At 34.6% G+C, this 20,608-nt stretch overlaps 2 protein-coding genes across 4 annotated transcripts in view; both read right to left on the minus strand.

Moving 5' to 3' along the window:
• LOC133848366 (ras-related protein Rap-2b) overlaps positions 1–20,608 on the minus strand; it is a 60,156-nt gene that overhangs the window by 11,998 nt on the left and 27,550 nt on the right. For 2 of the 3 annotated variants that reach the window (XM_062283900.1, XM_062283899.1), the window contains exons 4-5: positions 20,069–20,300; positions 3,884–4,081 (exon numbers count right to left, since the gene is read on the minus strand). In XM_062283900.1, coding sequence (XP_062139884.1) covers positions 3,884–4,081; positions 20,069–20,300 — 430 coding nt within the window. Of the gene's footprint in view, positions 1–3,713; positions 3,814–3,883; positions 4,082–20,068; positions 20,301–20,608 lie in introns of those variants that run through there. The other variant, XM_062283901.1, reaches the window with a different exon arrangement.
• Positions 1–20,608, minus strand: part of LOC133848365 (uncharacterized) — a 183,485-nt gene that overhangs the window by 2,816 nt on the left and 160,061 nt on the right. The gene's annotated exons all lie outside the window — the stretch shown is intronic.

Below are 20,608 nucleotides of genomic sequence, written 5' to 3' on the forward strand. Positions count from 1 at the left end.
TATATACATATATGGGTAATTCTCTATTTAAAGTAAAAAAAAAACTCCAAAACATTTTTTATTTTTAATAAATATAAATCTGAAGCTAAGAATGATTGGAATGAATTGTTTTTTTCTGTTTTAAGATAATTGCAAAAATGCAGAAATTTATAAATTAGATCGTAAAACAGAAAAAGTCCCTAAAATCAATATTGGCTCTAAAAATAAAGTTAATCCAGAGCTATAAGCATAACGAAACTCTATTTTTATGTTAGGTTTATGTTTTTTGACTAAAGAATTACCAATATGAAGTTTCTTTTAAATAGAGTAAAATATAAAACTGAAACAATTTTTACTTTCTCAGTTTCTGTTTTTTAGTGTCGTGCATTTCCCAAAATTTGTCACTTTGCCTTTCCCTTTGCTTTGCTTTACTTTGACTCTTGCACGCAATATATTCTTTTTGGAGTAAATGAGAGCAGAGACATTGCAAATTTTTCTGTGCGCTTCGCACTAATTATGCAAAAACGTCGAGGCTCCTCGACAAACGGCGGCCGCATTTGATGAGATTTCATTTCGTGTGAATTTCGCGCTGAGTTTGCACTTCATTTGGATGCGATAGCAACTAACTTTGCTTCATCATCATTATCATTTTCATTTTAATTTTAATTTTCATTTCCATTTTAGTTTTAATTTCATTTCCCTGACTTTTTCCAAGCACGCAAAAATTTCATATATATACATATATATTTTTTGTTGAGCAGTGATTAAAACTAACTGCTAAAGAGTTTGCGGTTAGAAGGCTTTGTTTTGTAGTCTTTTGAAAATTTCAACAAAATTATTATTATTTTTATTATTTCTACACTTAAATTTTCATGTTAAACATGGTAAAATAAATTTTTATATTTATAATTTTATAGTTTTGTAAGGTTGAAATCACATTTTCAATCAAATTGATATGTCATTTTTGTATTTATTAGTTTATTTTGTATTTCGTTATATTACTATTATTATTTATTAACATATTTATTTATTTATACTTTAATTGTATTTATTGAATTTATGATTACTGAAGTGCGCCAGAGTATATTTATTGCTTTTAATATAATACAAGAGGCTTTGAAGTTATTTTAGATTCAACAGTTCGTATACGTAATTTATTTCAATTAAAGAAATATCAAACTAACAAAGACTAAAGCACACAAAGATGTTGACTGAGTACGAAAAAATCCTTTTATAGTCTTTGGTACGATCGATTTGCTTTTTGTTTGCGTTCAATAATTGCTTAAATTTCTTGAAAATATGCTGACCAATTCAATGTGTTTATGCTATGAAAGTGTTATAAGAAAATTGTTGACTTTGGATATCTGAACAAGCTGTGTAGCATACCGCAACAGTAAGCTAAAGTTTAGACCAGAAAAAGTTGTCAAAAGTCAGAAATATTATATATATACTTAATACAATATAATTCAAGAGGCATTCAAGTTATTTTGGTCAACAGTTCGTATACGCAATTTATTTCAATTTAAGAGCATAATATCATACTATTGAAGTCTAAAGCATACATAGATGTTGCATGAGCTAAGAAAAGTCAATCTATAGTCTTTGATTTGCCTTTTTTTGCCTAATTTTTTTTTAATATGTTGATCAATTCAATGCTTTAGGTATTTCTAAGAAAATGGTGAGAAAATCCTTGGCATTAGAGAACTGAAACAGTTAAGCTTGACTTTGAACTCAAAACAGTTGTCAGAAGTCAGAAATATATTTACTTAATTTAATACAATACCGTCGGCATTGAAGTTATTCATGCGCCTACAGCGCGTATGCGTAATTAAATCTATATATGTTATAAAGACATTCAGAGTCTAGAATACAAAGATGTTGAATGAGCCTAAAAAAGTAGCTCTATAGCATATATATGGATCTGATTGATATGCTCTTTGATCTTAGCACTTTTTTACTACTATTATTATTTATTAACATAATTTCTTGACTTTCCGCATACCCGACACAACTGAAGCAACTGAAGAGTATTTGAATCAGTCAACGCAGCAAATTGTAGTCTGCCGATTGAATGTGAACAATGTGCGAAATGTTTGAAGCAGAAAAAGTTGCCAGAAGTCAGAAATATGCCTGTGTACTTGGAATATATTTGCAAGTATTCAAAGTATTTATAATGCGTATTTATTCATTGTAAATCGAATTGTTGTTTCAGGCGATTAGGGATGAGGTAGCGGGGAAGCGAGGGAGGCAAATTGTCAAGTCGCGCACAAAGTATTTTAGCCGCTGGCGATTTGCTGGACGAAATGTCTTCATTTCGCAGCAATTTGGCATTCACACGCTGCAGCAGCGTGTGGACTAGACCCTGGAGACTATGGCTATAGCATGAATATATGGAGGGATAGAGGGACGACACGGATGAAGTGGTGAGGGGATGAGGGGGAATGTCTCCGTCATCCGCTGCGGAGAGCTGGTCACGCTTGACAAACTTTACATAATTGCTTGGGCCCGAAAACAAAAGCAATTTGCATAGCTTATAAACGGGTTACGAGTTACGACGACGACGACGCCCATTCTTCCCCTCTCTCTCACACTCACTCTTGCTTTCTCTTTCACTCTGTGTGTGTGTGTGTGTGTGTGCGCGACGATTATTGTATAAACACTCCTTTGAGTGCTTTTGCCAACAACAATTAAATCAGTTAAAATTGCTGTTGTCATTTTGGGCCAGCAGGCGCTCTGCGAATTAAATGTCAACACGCCGAAATAATAATAATAATAATATTCAACTAGAGATAGCCACAGAGACAGCTTGATGACGAACATGACTCTGAAATACCTCGCTATCCAGTTTCATTTCTTAGCTACATGTCATAACATTGCAATATTTATTTGGTAATCTGCAGAGTTAAACACTTGGAATAAATTCTGTTTAAATTAAGCCATGTTTTTGGAAATTAGACAATAAATAAATTTAAAATTGTTTACTTAATTTGGCATTTTTGACTTTATAGTTTTCTACGAATTTTGCTGAAATTTTCAGCATACAATCCTCAAATTAAGTTTGATAATTTTGCAAAGAAAAAAGTTCCCACTTTTCTCAAGGTTTACACTTTGCGAATACAAGTTAAAGAATTTGGGCCATAACTTAATAATAATAATAATAATTAACAATAACTTAACAGTTTCACAACACAATGCTAAAATCTATATCTCATATTTAATGTCATGTTTTACATATGTTTTGAAATAAACGATAAATAAAATAAATGTTTTTATGTTCTATGAACTTTTCTGAAACTTGTTGAATCCAAAAATGCAGTTTGCTAATATAAAAATTAAAATATTTCTTGCTCGCTTTCCTCTGATTTTATAGTTGCTTAGGAATAAAAACTAAAAATTAAACAATACGATTCTAAAATTGATATTTGATATGTATATGATTTTAAATAAATAATAAATTATTTTATTTTGTAGTAGTTTGTAGAATATAATCCAAAAATGCAGTTTCATAATTTTGCAAATATAAAAATGAAAATATTTCTTGCCCGTCTTCTTCAGATTTTATTGTTACTAAGGAATAAGAAATAAAGAATAAAGAATACGATGCTAAAATTCATATTTGATATTTAATGCCGTGTTAAACAGCATAAATATGATTTGAAATAAATAATAAATTATTTTATATTGTAGAATCCAAAAATGCAGTTTCATAATTTGAAAAATGAAAATATTTCTTGTCCGTCTTCTTCAGATTTTATGGATACTAAGAAACTTTGCTGAAATTTTTAGAATACAATGCTAAAACATAAGTCTGACATGCTTTCAAAGCCAACAGCGCTTATTCAATAAATGGGAGAAGTAATGGTATTTTGTTTTGCATGGTAAATCGGGAATTGAGGGAACTTACCTCGCGGAGCTCGGTGTCCTCGGTAAGCAGATCGATTTTATTGCCAACCACAACAATGGGCACCGCTGTGGTTGCCTTCGTTTCATGGATTTGATCGCGGATGGCGCGAACCTCCTCGAATGTTGTTGCATCGGTGACATCGTAGACCAGGATGAATGCGTCTGCCGATGATATGGATAAAGCGCGCATTGCTGGGAACTGAAAGAGACAGAAAGAGAGAGCGAGAGAAATGAGAGGAGAGGAGAGAGATGGAAAGCTTGTGTGACTGACTGAGCAGAAAGTGTTGAACAAGCGGCTTAAATTACAAATAAAATTCAGCGCAAATTTACATATTATTATTGTATTTGCATACGTCTCCCTTATACACACACACACTCTCTCGTACACACACACACACACACACGCACAGTTTAATAATGACAGATAATAATGTAAATTTTGTTGGAACATTTTCGGGCTCGGAGGCCTCAATTCTTGTCAAGTCGCGAATTGCGCAATTTACAAATAAAATTCACATTTTTTCCCTCATTCTCTTCTTCTTGTTTCTGCAGATAAGTGAGTGAGTGTGTACAATTTCTAAACATTATTATAGCTTTATTATGCAGGAGTTGAAAAAAAGATGGAAAAAAAACAAAAGCAAAGTTTAGCTTAGATTAGACTGGCGAATGACTTTGAAGCGACAATCGCTAAACTTGCAGAATAATTATTTGATAATGCGAGTAATTTTTATACCCCCTATATGTAACAGGCAGAAGGAGGCATCTCTGATCCCATAAAGAATATAAATATATAGATTTCAGAGACTATAGGAGATAGAGATATAGATCAAATTTGTTTATAATTTTCTTAATAGCTTTGGCTGACAATCTGGTGTATTTTGTACTCTGTGGTTTATTTTGAATGTAATTTAAATGTACTATATCAGTATACCAAATATAGCCTTTGGTATATTTTAGTATAATATCGTTACATGTATTTGATATAATTAAAGAATAATGTTTAGTACTCTATGGTATATTTTAAATGCAGTACTATATCAATATACGAAATATTGCCTTCGGTATATTTTAGTATATTCGGGTTACATGAATTTGTCATATCTAAAAGAATAATGTTCATTACTATATGGTATATTTTAAATGTAGTACCATATCAATATTTTAAGTATTGCCTTCGGTATATTTTAATATTTTTGTGCATTATATGAATACCGCATCATTATGCTTTTAATCAAAATGGGTAGCAGGTATTTCACAGTCGAGCACACTCGACTGTAGTTTACTTACTTGTTAATTATGTTTTCAGTATTTTGCGACAATTTCTTTATTCTATTTTACAAAAATTGTAGCAAAGTTATTATAATTTATTATAGTTAATGGGAGTGCAAACCTATAAAAGCTAAGCTATCAAAAGTAAAATAAATTTTAACATTTCGTATGACAAAAAACGAATTTAAACCAGCTCAACATCGTTTTTAAAAGCAGGCCTAAAAGCAGCTTATAATGCTGGCAAGAAATCTATTTTTAAATACACTCGAGTCTAAGCTCAGGTTGCTTATTTAAACGCATTTATTTTTAGCATTTGCTGAAAGGTTGTGTGTGTTTTTATGAACCATTCGCAAAGGCAAAATGAAGTCTTTGCCAACTACTATGTAGTAGTATTTTGTATTTAGCCTGGTTTAATTAAGAGTTCCTGCCCCAAAATCCGTTGCCATAAGTCTCTGTGCCAGAAGTAGCAATACTCTCACATACAAACATATTCCGAGAGAGAGGCAGCATGATGACTGTCATTATACCGAATGTTTGTGTCACATTGCGAGTGAAAGTGAGAAAGAGAAAGCCACAAACACACACATATACCTATACACAAATTGTGAATTATGTTTTAAATCTTTTAGCAGCAGCCACTGGCCCAAGGACTCGAACTCGAAGCCGACCCCGACTCCGACCCCGACCCCAAATATCACAAACAATGCAGGCCAATGACAATGTGTCTGCTGGGAGATGGAACGCATTTTGTATACAGAACTCAATTAAGTAAATTTCAACAACACGAACCAACAAACAAAAAAAAAAAAACTTAACGAGCTCAAAGTGTTGATGTCCCTTTTTGACGAGCAACGAATTTGAAATACTCTATATAAAAAAATTGCGATTTTGAAGTGTCAAAATCATTTACATAAAATCGTCATAGAAAAATCTTGAATAATATCATTTTCTTTTTCGCTGAAGTAATCTATCAAGTAATTCTATCATGCTTTTTGGAGTTTGTTTTTGGTTTGTTTTTTTCATTAGCAATCATGATTTTTAGTAATTTTATAAACATGAATAAGCCGAAGTCAAGACAAAGACAGGCAATCTTTGAATTCATTGAAAAAATCATAATTGTTCTTTAAAATTTGCGTAAAAAGAAATTCCATTAATAATGATTATTGAGTAATTTTATAATAATAATTTATAATAAGTAAGCATTCACTTTTCCTCTAAAGTGATGATTTTTTAATATTAATTAAAAAATTTCTAGATTATTATTAATGATATTTATTCATCTTAACCTTAAATAAGAATCTTTCAATTTCAAAGACTCTTTGTTGTCTTAACACACGAATATTTTTATTTAAGGAGCAAAAGTAGTTGTTAAGTTATATTAAATATAAAAGGGCTTTATTGTGTTGCTTGAGTTATTATTATTTTTGATTTTTACTGCTTTTGGAATAAAATTGTTTGAAAAGTAGTTGAGAAATATGATCCCAGAATTGTTAATTGTGTTCTTTATAGATTTTGTTAGTTTTAGGGCTGACGTTTTCAAGTTACTAAACTTAAAGCTGCCTTATGTCTATTTATTAACACAGCTCTCGGAGCTATATTTCTTCAATTGATAATTTATATTTCGATTTAGCTATTTCTGCACCAGAATATTAAAGGTGTAACTTATTCAACACAATTTACAATTCGCATAAGTTGAACCTTCAAAAATATGAAATATTTGATGTACTCTGCTTAAAGAGCAGCGCAGAGTTGGATCAGATACAATTAGTGGAAACGTCGCCTGCTGTTTGACAAAGTGTGTGGACCCTTTAAATTGTTTAATGTGGCGAGCACAACTGGCAAATGGCAAATGAAACGAATTAGAGAAACAGACATTTAGTTAGAAGTAGACAGACGGCATCAGGCATCAACTAGCAGACAGGAGACAGCAGAGACAGCAGAGAGCAGACAGGAGACAGTAGAAAGGATACTAGAGACTGAGCTGAAATAAAGGGAGCTGCTTGAAGGACTCCCAGGAAAAGAGAGAGAGCTGCAACTATTCGATGGCAACCACTGTCTGGGTGTCCTGTTTAGCCGTTTGTTTCGTCCCCGTGACAGGAACTCGTTTGTCGTCAGTCTCCTATCTCTTCTGTCTTCTGTCTTCTCTCTTCTGTCGTCTGTCTTCTGACGACCGCAACATTTTGGGCGAGAAACAGACAACTAACGTCAGACACACCCTTTTTTTTGTGGCATCAGATGAAGTGGGCGAATCGTCGAAATCATCGAAGCGTTGCATTGTCTGGTTGCAGTTTAATTCTATTCTCGTTTAGTCTCGTTCCCCACGGCAAGTTAATAAAAAGGCAGTGAAGAGAAATATGTATGTGTGTGTATGTGTGTGGTGACTGCTTTCTAAATGGGAAATCCAAATGAAAATCAAAAAGAATAAAACTGCCAATGCCAACACAATAGCATAAGCTGGGGGTAAAACCAAAAAAAAAGAGGGAAAAAAGCTGGCAGGAAAATAGAAAAACGGCACGCAGGTGAGCTGCTGTTGCACATGCCACACAGACACAGACAGTGCAACTGACCTTGTCCCTGGCCTCGATCACGACCACGCACAGGAGCAAAAGCGCAGGACAACAACAAGGACCAAGGTCCAAGGACCAAAGCCAAGCACATGCATTGAAGGCACAGACACAGGACTCCCGCATCATAACTCGCGGCTCGCAAATTGATTCGACGCAGAGCGTTGCGTTGCAAAGCGTGGCGCAATCAAGCATTCATATTTCGATTTTAAATTTGACCAGCCTTTAACCACATTAGGGCGGGTCAATTTGTGTGTGTGTGGGTCAAAAGAGCGTGGGACTGAATTTAAATAGTGAATTCTTCGAAATTCCAGCACTTTATAATTTAAAGAATGTAATTGAATGCCCTAAAATACATTTCGGGAGAAACGGCAAACAGAAAGGAAATTCATATACATATAATATATTCAAAATCCCAATCAGCATATTTAATGCTATTCTTGAAAATATTCTATTCATTAAATAAAATTAATTATGCTAAATTGTACAAAACAACAAAAAAAACTGCTATCCAGTTTGAAGTAAACCAGTATAACATTATTTTAGAAAAATATACCAAATTAATATACCACAAAAATACTAAAATATGCCAAAATCTATATTTGGTATGTTGACATAGTACTACATTCAAAATATACTATAGAATACAAAACACACCAGCAATTAGGTGTTTTTCCCATATAAAAGAATTTCTCAAATAACTTATACAATTTTTATCTTATCTCAATAAAATTTTCAGGAAACACTCCAGTTTTAAAATAACGCGGACAATCGGATATGGCTGTTGACGCTGATTAAGAATATATATACTTTATGGTGTCGGATAAGCATTCTTCTGACTGTAACATATAACTATTTAAGAAATACATTTGAATGGCAAATTACGCCAACTGTATTTGGGTTTTTGCTGATTTTGGTATATTTCGACATCTATGGTATATTTCGAATGTAGTTCTTCAACGATATACCATATATTTAGTACTTTTGTAGTATATTTTAAGAATAACACCCTCGACTGGAGCTTTCTCAGTTATTTTAAAATGTTTAAACATTTTTTTAAAGTTCGAGCTCGTTTTTCTCACTTTCTTGATATCTTGTTACCCGCCTTGGGCAGTTTATATAGTTTCATACAGAGGTTGACAGAGCAGCTGAATAAATATTTCCATTTAGCCCAAATTCAGGGAAATGCTATTAAAAAAAAGATGGCGAAAAAGGCCTCAGAGCATGTCATAATTTCAGTGTGTGCATTTTCGACATATTACTTGTCCTAGGAAAGCGCAACGACAGCTGACAGCAGTGACAGACGTGGCAATACCCTGTAAACTTACTGATTGTGGCTATCGATAAATCTGTGTTTTCTCTAGAATATCTAAGATGTGTATTACAAAAAAAGGAGGATATATATTTAATCTTAGTTTAACAAATTACAAGAATTGTTGATCTTTTTTTATGATTTAAGTTATCTAGGGTAACTGCTAGTCGATCAATTTGATTGTAGCAGCAACTGCAGCTGCCGTTTGCCATTGTTATTGCTGGATATTATTGTAAATAACTCGCTGAAGACAAGCTGAAGCACAGGAGACAGAAGCAGCAACGGGCCGAAGAAATGTGGCAAGACGCAGTGGGGCAAGGTGGCAAAGTGGCAAGGTGGCAGCATCAGCTGCTGCTGTGGCTGCGGCTGCTACTGGTGCTGTGGCAACCTGTGTCTATGAATTGACCTATTTTCGTGCATACTCAAGCAGGACGTGCGGCAGACAGGAGGCGGACAGCCAGATGGTTGCTCATGTGGCATGCAACACGGTCGCACGCTCACACGCCGTTCGCTGTCCCCATATGTGGCACTGCGGTTTCCGCTCGTTACACATTCACACAGCTGAGGCTGAGAGGCTGAGACTGAGACTGAGATGCACAAGGAGATAGATAGCGAGAGAGAGAGAGCTGAATGTAAGGGAAAGGGAACAGAAGAAGGACGGAAGGCGGAGGCAAGCCAAGCACAAGACCGCAAATATGCCTCAGCTGCTCAGCTCTTGTTGCTCCCTCTTTCTCTCTCTTTCTTTTCCACTCGCTTTCTCTCTTCTCGTGTCTCTATTTGCATATGTTGTCGCTTGATTTCTCAATGGGCTCGAAATTGTTGATGCTTGTCGAGCTGATTGTGTGTGCCGCCTTTTTCCTATTTTTTGGCTTTTTTGAAGAGTCGGTAAGGTTCGTTTTTTTGGATTCAATTGGATTATGAACTCAGGCAACAACAACAAGAACAGTAAATGCAACTGCAACAACAGCAACAGCTGCACAGCTGCAACAGCTGCAAGTGTCGCCTAGTTTTGATTGTGTGCAAGTTGGCCATTGGCTTAACTCGTTTATTGGCTTTCAAAACTTGAGCTTTGCTATTGAAATTGAATAAAAGCAGCTTCAAATTTAATCAAAATTGCACAAACACACACCAAGTGAATTGGGCAGGGTTAGAAAGAGTGCGAAAGGGACAGAGAGAAAGAGAATAGGAGGAAGGGAGACAGGTAAACGGCAAAACAAAAACCAAAAACCAAAGAACTTTGAAAATTTTGTTACAAAAGCTATGGGGAAATTTCTAATTTCATTTACACCGCACACAGCTCAGCCATCTGTGTGTGTGTGTGTGTGTGTGTGTGAGTGTGTGTTTATGAGGGCATGTAAGAGTGTGTGAGTTTTGTGTGCTGGCTACGCAAATGGTTAAATGCATTTTGGGCTTTTCCATTGCCTTGATGTGCCAATGATTTTTAGATACCCTGCAAAAATGATCATGGGGTAACTGTGTAGACTAGTAGAAAATAGTTTTAATATTCAGTTGCAACAAAATGAAACCTTTATGGGGATCAATTTTGCTTATAACCCACATCATTGTTACATATTATATTTTGGTATTTTTTGGGGTATCTCACATTCGAGTAAATTCGTTTTTCTTCCTATATAATTTTAGTTTAATGATCTGCATTTGAGCATTGTTAAAATATCGTATATTATAAATATAATTTCATATTATTTTGAAATCAATGCAAACTTTTGGCGTCCAAACGAATGTGGACGGATAAAGTAGTCAATAATAAATAAATATCACAGCACTATTGATGTTTGATATAAGTATTAATGGTAAAAAGCAGATGCAAAATGTGCATATAAATATTAAAAAATAATAAAATTCAGCAATTACGAATTTTGTATGAATTCAACGTATTTTTGCGTTGGCATATTTTGACATGCTATTTACTTAATTTAAATACAACTTTTGTGGTATAATTCAGAGAGATTTGTGCAAATGTTTTCACAATTTGCAAGATTACCCAGTGAGAGAGAGAGTTGGAGAGAAAAAAGAGTTTTTTTTGTGGTAATTTCAAATGGAAATTCACTTTTGTTTTGCTTTCGACTACCAGCTGTGAAAAGTTAAAGTCTCTCGCATACAATTTCGTTTGATAAACTATAATTTATAAACAGTGAGTGGAATTTTCAATTATTATTATTGTGCAAATGCCGAAAATGATTAGAATGTTTAACAAATATTTGTGTTTAACAATTATAATTTTATTATACGACATTATTGTTGCCCTAAAATTTGCAAAATGAGGGGAAAAATGCTTTATTCAAGTGTTTAACAAACTATCAATGCGTCAAGGGAAGAGCATCGAAACCAGTGAAATGTAAATCTGTTTTAAATGCAAACCGCAGAAATACTATACATATGAATGTGTAAGGCACAGCAGGAGGGAGAGAGAGAGAGAGAGTGAAATATGTATGAGTATGAGTGAAGTGCATTCTCAGTGGCAAAAAGCAATTACACACACGAAAAAACAATTGGAAATTAATCAATGTGAAAAAAATATTTGATTTGGATGGAAAAATATGGAAGACATGCTGCGAAAAATATGAAAATTGTTGATAAAAATGTGAAATGAATTGAAAGCAAATTAATAACAACAGCCCAAAGGTAAACGTAATGCAAACAGCGAGCACAGATAAAAATGGACAAAAACGAAAAAAAGAAAACGAGATATACACAAAAAATTGTAATAAATGGATAAGCAAATATTTACATAGGTATGATAGGCACTTTTGCCAATCAACAACAGACTCGAATCGACTCGACTCGACTCGTTGCGATTTCTCATTCGGTTTTTTTTATTTTTTTTATTTTGATTGCCAGCCAATAAAGATTGCAATTGTGACTGGCGAATTGCGAACTGTGAATGTGTGGCATTTGGCTCTCCTCTGATGCTTCTTCTTAATGGGTTTTATGTTAATCAGCCGTTAAACGTAAGCGGCATAACTTATGCCACGGCATTAAAACGCCGGATTAAATATACTTTACTTTACACTTTTTTAATAGGATTGCCAACGATGGGGTTATCGTTAACGGCAGCAACAACAGCAACAGCAACAGCGACAGTTCAATTAACTTGTTGCATTCATTATGCATAGCAACAACTGTGTTTGCTGCAGATAAGTCTTTTATTAATTCGTGTGCTAATAGTAGATTTTCATTTTAATATTACAAAATACAAGTTTAGACTGCTTTTAGTTTATTTTAAATTTTACATTTTTTTATTTCTATGCAAATAGTATGTTTCAATTTTAATTTGAGTCGCTGTAAAAATCAGTTTCTAATTTTCTGGCTTTAATTATGGGTAAGTAACTCTTAAGCTTACTTAATTTAAGCTTTGCCTTGTTTTTAGTATATTTTAGTTTTTAGGCTAGTCGATAAAGGTCTAGAATTCTTTTTTTCTATACTTCTATAGCCATAGTATATTTTAATTTTAACTTAAATCGCTGCAAAAATCGTTCTTTAATGTCCTTGCTTCAATTATGAAATTTGAATTTATGCTAGTATTCAACATAGTTAAAGAGTATAAATTAAAATAGCCTAAGGGCGTAGATATATTATTGTACTATAAAATTGGTTGCCAATTTTATGAACAGCAATTATCTGAAATAGATCTATATCAATACGTAATTTGTAAGCACCCAACTACGCAGCTTTACTTTAATATAATTTATGCAGTTGAAATTGCAGTCGTTTGTTGATGTCCTTGCTGTGGGATTGAGAGAGAGGACAACGAACAGAAGTTCGCCTGGAGTTACATGCTTTATATTGTCTTTGGATTGGCAACAATTTTATTGCAGCTGCCATTGCCGTCGTTGTCGTTGTCGTTGTCGCTGTCGTTGTCGTTACCGTTAGCCTTAATAAAGTGCCACTCGTAAAATATGCAGTGAATGTTATCTTTGTTGCGAGTGGACTTCAGCAGCAGCAGCAGCAGCAGCAAAAATAATTCATACCGTGTGCCACAGCTGTTGACTGTGCAACTATTTGCACAATGACCGCTAGCATTTGTGCTTAGCCAGTGGAAACTATTTCCACTGATCCAACAACAGACCGACGCACACACACACACACATACCACACACGCACACACACAGCAATACAATCAGCTTGCTGGCAGGCTGCAACAGTTGCAGGCGCGATAAGCACACATGCAACATCAACGCAGCTGATAACCTGTGCCGCAACAGCAAAACTATTCGCGTGTGTGCTTCCGCAAAGAGTGTGTGTGTGTGTGTGTGCCGCATGTCACCACACAATGCTGTTTATTGCGGCTACTTGGCTGGAAATGATTGCGTATACGCAATGCGCGAATTTATGCCCGACTAAAGATGAAAAATGGTCACCAGCTGAGAGCTGAGAGCTTGAGAGCAGCAAATACGACAATTTAAGCCAGCATTTAATTCGCTGTGCAATTAATTTTGGACTTAAGATTATTTGTAGTACAATTCAGTAAAATTATGTTTAGGTTTATTAGCAAGTTTAACTTTGAATGATTCGGTTTGAAATTCAAAGTATAAAATACTACAAAAAGTAAGGTGAATTTGTATTCCATGTAAAATTAAAAATCTTTAGTTATTCTTCTTATTTAATCGATAAAATAATTGTAATAAAAAACGCGGTTGCCAAAAGTTTGTCTGTATTTGAGTCATAGATCCAGTGCATGTTTTATTATTGGGCAGAACTGACAAGTAAGCAGGGTCAAGCAGCCGAGCTTTATAAAGACATTGCAGTTTGCTGAGCAACGCTTCTGATTAACAGTTACACAACAGTTGAGAAGAATTGCAACAAGTTGACTAATTCAACTGCTGCTTATCATTTCGCTTAAAAGTGTGAAAGAATCAATGCCAAAAATTTAACTGAAAGTTGGCCAAATGCATGCAGAAGTGTTTGACTAGGTGGCGGACCGTGATAATGGTGAAGGCGGAAGGTCTAAGTGGGCGTGGTAAGGCAGTGTCACATAGACTGCTAAGCTGTGCATGTGTGTACGTGTATATGTGTGTGCTGTCCATTAACTATTGCTGTTGCTGCTGGCGTTATAAGCAGATGAAACTGTAGCTCGCATTACAAATGACTTAGAACTTTACTCATTTTTTAATATTAGATAACTATGAACTGATTTGTCATGTGCAATTGGATATTGAACACACCTGCTGAACTTTTTGTGAATGTAATTTTAATGCGTATGTGAAATTTAATGACATTTCAATAAATTGCATAATTGTATAAAGGATCGATTACAGTTTAAAGACAAAAGAAATTACATATACAAATTAAGTATACGTAGAATAAAATAAAAATCATATTTTAGAATATACTATATTATCAGTATTATATTTCCGTTTCTTATAAGAATACAATACAAATTTTCAGTTTTATCTGGCTGCACAGGATTGTAGCTGAATAAATCAGTAATAATAAAAATAGCACTCGCTATGATTTTCGTAAATTGAAAGAGCTTAGTTATTGATAAACTCAGTCAACCTGAGCAGCTGAACAACAAATTTGAAGTGCTCTCTCCACATAATCTTTTTCTACTTTCAGCTGAAGGTCGCATTTGACGATAAAACTGAAGAAATTGTTGCCAATAAAAGTTGCCATGTGCATCTTGGCCACGACACAGAGACATAGAGAGAGAGAGAGAGAGAGAGAGAGAGAGAGAGAGAGAGAGAGAGAGATAGAGAGAGAGAGAGAGAGAGAGAGAGAGAGAGAGAGAGAGAGAGATGGTAGTGTGTCTACTCCTCTTTGGTGTCTGCATTCAATTGACAAGCGATGCATAAAGTTTTATGAGCCACTCTATACATACATATGCTTCAACTATATCCATATATATATAGATGTAAGTATATGGACATATATTTGATGGCACTTCGATGGCAACAAAAAACAACTAAGAAAGCTGCAGTGGAGTGTGATCGACGGTGTGATATGCGGTATACATTTTCAGTGAAAGTAAAAGAGTGTAGATTTTTATTAAAATATATAAAATTAATATACAACGAAAAAGAAAAATACTATATACCGAAGGCTATATTTGGTATATTGATATAGTTTGTAATTCAAAATACACCATTGAAATTCGAAATTATTCTTAAAATGCATCAAATTTATATATCGAAAAATATATTCCGATAAATACATATTTGGTATATTTTGGTCGATATACTATTAAATAAAAAATGTACAATAGAGCTCAAAATGTACCATATTGTATAATATAAAATTGTTTTCAGTAATCATACAGACTGTTTGTTGAATTGTTTCAAAAGTGGAAGTGGGCGTGGCAATTACCTAAAACAAACTTGATCTGCTTCCAACAATGAAAGTGATGTAAGAAAAACAAAATGAAGCTCTATCTCTTATAATCTCTTATATATTCATGTACTTTCTAGATCGAACAAGGCTTTTTCTGCCTGTTACACACATTTCCTGTTGGCACACAAAGTCATAATACACTTCTATCTTCTACTGTTGGTAGCGGAGTATAAAAATACAAAACAAAGGAAAATCCTTTTTAGCCCAATGCTTTCGCTTTTGAGCCATTTTGAGCGTTGCTGTTAGCCCAGTTTGCTGGCTAGTTGCTAAATTATTAGCCACTCACAATGGACTGACGCAGACACATACACACAAATACACACACACACACAGACACACATGGACCGCAGCCAGCTGTCACTATTGCGATTTACGAGTGCGAGTTTGTGGCTGCGTCCCGGGGGCATATTCAACACCTCGTCAAATTTATGAGCAATGCGCAAATGTGTTAAAATTTTATGTGCACTTTTGTTGTTAGAACAGCAACAACAAGAAAACGAGAAAAGAATGAAAGGAAAACAACAAAAAATAAATATAGAAGAAAAAGAAAATACAAAAACAAAAATCAAATACAACTGAGACAGACTTTTTAAGAGGAGTCTGCTTGATTGACAGATATTTGTGCATAGAAAATTAGAAGAGAATTGCAAACTGACAACTGCATTGAATACTCTATAAATTGTGGATTTGATTTGCTTGCTTCATCATCTAGTAATCTGCCCCAATAGTCTCTTCAGTTACTCTTTTTAGTACCTTCAAAGCTAACAGACTTTGCTCTCAGTTGCCTTAACTTCATCTTGTTCTTGTTCGTTTTCTTCTGCCAGCTGCAGCCTAAATAATAGAAACATTCTGTTTCTTGGCTGGTTATTTATTTATTTATTTATGTGCACGATGATTGCTGTGAATTGAATTGGATTTGCTGCAACAGGAAGCACAACTATTTTATATATAGTATGGCAATGGTTTGCCCCTGCGACGACTGCTCAACGCACGTTGGGCGCCTGAGACGGCAACTTGAAGTAAATTGCATTTCTTTGAAATAAATGGATTTACAAATGCAATTTGTGCACTTAACATATGTTTCAAGCTCGCCAAGTAATAAGACTGTTTCACATAATTTTTAAATACGCATTTAAAACATATTTCTGGACTATGCATACGGTTTAAAAAATTCTAATTTTTTAGTATTTTTAATAGTATACAAAAGTCAAGTGTATTTGCATTAAAATACTTAAATACTAAACCTTTAGTATTTTTACTCTTTTTAAAATTGTGTTTTATAGTATATACAATTTAACAAAAGTCAAATTCATGAGCATTAAAATACTACTTTTTTTTTTTTGGTATTTTATAGTATATACAGCTTAACAAAAGTCAAATTCATAAGCATTAAAATACCACCTTATTGGTATTTTAATAGTCTATACTGTTTAACAAGAGTCAAATTTATTAGCATTAAAATACTAAATCTTTGGTATTTTATCCTTTTTATAGTATAGTATTGAAAATTTATTATCATTACCATGCTAACTCTTTGGTATTTTTGAATAGTATATTCTAGCTAACTAAAATCTAATTCATACGAGTAAGCATTAAAATATGAATAGAAATAAAATATTAAAGCTTTGCAATCATTGCTGTTCGTGTCACGAGCACAGCGCCTACATAGATATGTTACCAAGTTGTGGGTGGCCTTGCTACCAGATACAAAGTCACAAGCATGCACACACACACGCACAGACTCGCATACACACATACACCACCCACACGTACACAATACATTTCCGCTTGCTGTTGGTAACAGGCAACTTGTTACTTTTGCTACATGTTACTTGCCAGCATGTTCTGTGAACCAGAGCCAGAGCCAGAGCCAGAGAACTTGCTACACTTGCCTCGCTTGCAACTTGCTACTTGCTACATGTGGCACAGCATTGCTGTGGCTTCAACTTCAGCGGCAGCTTCACATCAGCAGACCGCCTACTGTTTGCCCGTCCAACTACGGAAATTGCTGGTGAACAGCAACAGCAACAGCAACAAAAAGTTGGAGAAAAAAACAAAAGCAAAGAAAGTTGCTACATCAAAATCTATATATGAAACTTCTTATCATAAGTATCTACTAATACACACACTCGCACTCGCAGCACGTGCAAATAAGTATCTATCGAGAAAATGAAATAAAATTTGTGCTCGTTTAATGATGTCAGCAAAAGATTTCAGTGAAAACTTGCCACACACACACACACATGAGTCGAGTGGAGGCACGATTAATAAGCGCCAGCAGCATTCAGGATGCTTTTCTCTTCCTTCTGCTCTTCCAATGACCTCCTGTTGCGAAAAGCTGCCATTAACTACGGCCACGAGCAGCACGCAAGTGGGCAAAAGTACACCATAATGGGAGTTTTTCTTTTCTTCCTTTTATTGGTAATGTGAGTGAAGAAAAAAGCCTACAGCGAGAGAACTGTGAGTTACCTGCTTTTACTTTCCAAGCATTCATTAAGTAAATAAAAGTGCATAATATAAATGAAATAAAAAGAAAAAGTAAAAAAATTAATGAAAAAATAACAGAATAAAGTATTTATTAAATAGTTAAAGAACTTTACTAAAACTTAGTAAAATAATGTAACAAAATAAAAACTAAATAGAATTACGAATTTCCTAAATGGTTGATGAATAAAATAGTCTATTTAAATTCTTAAAGACTTTGAATTTTATAAAAGTATGCTCTAATTAATATATATGTGCGACACATTAGAGAGAAAAAAATATAGACTGAAACAATTTTAAAAATAAGTAAAAATTTTTTTTATATTATGAACTAGAACTATATTTAGAGCTAAAATTGATGTTTTGGTATATGTTTTTTTCACTTTAGATAAGTCAGCTTGCGACATTTTGGCCAGGGAATTTCCCATATATTAAAACAAATTAAAAATAAATAATAAAATAAAGTAGACATTTAATGAATTAAAGAATTGTTTGAATTTTCTTAAGAATCCGCATTTTCGAGTACGTTTAGCATTCAATTCAACTTTGATAATTGTAAAAAATGTGATATAAAATTTATGCTGTTTTTAGACACACTTTTTCGAGGACTTTTTCAAAATATTTATATTATTATTTAAGCTGGCTTACTTTGTAGCTTTTCAAGTCGAAGATGATAAAAAAAAAACTAAAATACCAAAGGCAATATTTGGTATATCGATTTACTAATACATTTAAAATATACGAAAGAATATAAAATATACCAGATCGTCATGTGATATTAGTTGTTAAATAACTTTTACAATTTTTATTTGATCACAATCAAAACTTTAGAAATTGTAAATCTATCCTTATAGACTCCGAGTTTTAGGTGTTGATACGGACAGATAGATAATCAAGAATTTATGAGGTGGGTAGTGTTAGTGAGAGCCTACAAGTTGTTACAATTGTGATTTTAAGCTTTAAACTAGTTGTTTTTCTTTGTTATTCATATTTTTAAAATTCATTAAGTTTTAATACCTTTTTGTAGCTATTAAAAAGTAAGCATACAAAAAGACAACTGCCGAAGTTTATTTTAATGTTGCATAAAAAAACACATTCTCATATAGAAGTTTAAAAATGATTTTGTAATTAATTTACAATTAGAGTCTGCAGAGTTGAAGGTAACGATGGCTGTGGCTATACTGCTAGCAGCGACTGTTGTCAGCTGAGTTCGCTGTGTTAGAAGAGCGCTCTAATTGATTGGTAATGGCAATAATCACTTTGGACTCAATTTGTATTAGTCGCAAATAAAACTTATGGATATTACACTGAGTGCAAAATGTGTTTGCGCTGCTGCTGCTGCTGCTGCTGATGATGCATAAAAGAGAGAAAGCGAGAAAGAGAGGAGGAGAGAGAGAGAGAGAGAGAGAGAGGGAGAAAAATGAACTGCTGTTGCTATGTTGCTGGGCTGTTTCCAAGGACAAAGAGCAGCCTGGCGAGCATCCTTTTTTGGCGCAAGTCACAGTTGACTTGGCTTGCATTCAGATGGATGGTTGAGTTGCTCCCGTACGTGTGTGTGTGTTAGTGTTAGTGTGTGTGTGTGTTAGTGTGTGAGTGTGCCCCATTCATATTTCTTTTCATTTGCCACCTGCTGCTGCTGCTGCGTTGCTGTTGCTGTTGCCGTTTGTTGCCTTGCCATTCAGTTTTATGAACAAGCATTTCAATTCGCGTTTAGCGGAAGTGGCAGCGAAATTGAATCGCAGGCTGTAATTTCCGCTGCACACAAAAGCAGCAGCAGGACGCAAAGGAGCAGCAAAAGAGAGTGGAAAGAGAGAGAGAGAGAGAGAGGGGGGAAAGACATGGCGCCAGGACGTCGTCGACGTTGTGAAATATTAAAAACTAACTAAATGCTAGTGGCGTTCAGTGTTGAAAGCCATTAGAGGCAGGTATTTAAAAATTAAAAGCAGCAGCTGCAGCACCCACAACTACACATAACACACCCTCACACACACACACACACACACACGCACACCCTCACACACACACACACACACACACACACATACATCGAACACTTATGCAGCTATAGCTGAAGCTCAGGGCAACCAGCTAAAAAGTCCAACCCAAAAACCAACAACAATTTGATTGACTTAATGAACTCGGTTAGAGTAAGGAGAGAGTGATAGGGAGATAGAGTGAGTGTGAGTGAGACAGAGAGAGAGAGACTTACCTCATAGGAACCGGCCGTGTCGAGTATGTCGAGAGTTAGACTGACGCCTGCGATGGAGAAGTTACCCTGATGCATCTCCTCGATGGTCCTTTTATATTTGGTGGTAAATATGTTGTACAGAAACTGAGTGATTATCGAAGTTTTGCCCACTTTGGCCGCGCCCATGACCACAATTTTATGACGAGCATTTGCCGGCCCAATGGCATCGTCCACCGCATTATTGCGACCCACTCTGCGAAGAAAGAGATGGAGATAGAACGAAAGAGTGAGAGAGAGAAAGTGAATTTGAGAGGCAGCAGAAGGCTAAAGTTAAACTTGAATTCATTTTAATTGAATTATTTTTGCGCTTTTATCATGTGTATATTAATTTAATCCTCCTTGACCACACATCCTTTGAGGCCAGTCGCAGTAGTAAGGTGATAGAGCAGAGAGAGAGAGAGAGAGAGAGAGAGAGAGAGTGGAGCAGTAAACGAGAGAGAAGAAAGCAGCGTGCAACGCTCCAATCTCCTCAGCGACTCATTAAAACTGTGCGCTACATTT

Source organism: Drosophila sulfurigaster, chromosome X (genome assembly GCF_023558435.1).
Source record: "Drosophila sulfurigaster albostrigata strain 15112-1811.04 chromosome X, ASM2355843v2, whole genome shotgun sequence".
NCBI classification, from domain to species: domain Eukaryota; kingdom Metazoa; phylum Arthropoda; class Insecta; order Diptera; family Drosophilidae; genus Drosophila; species Drosophila sulfurigaster.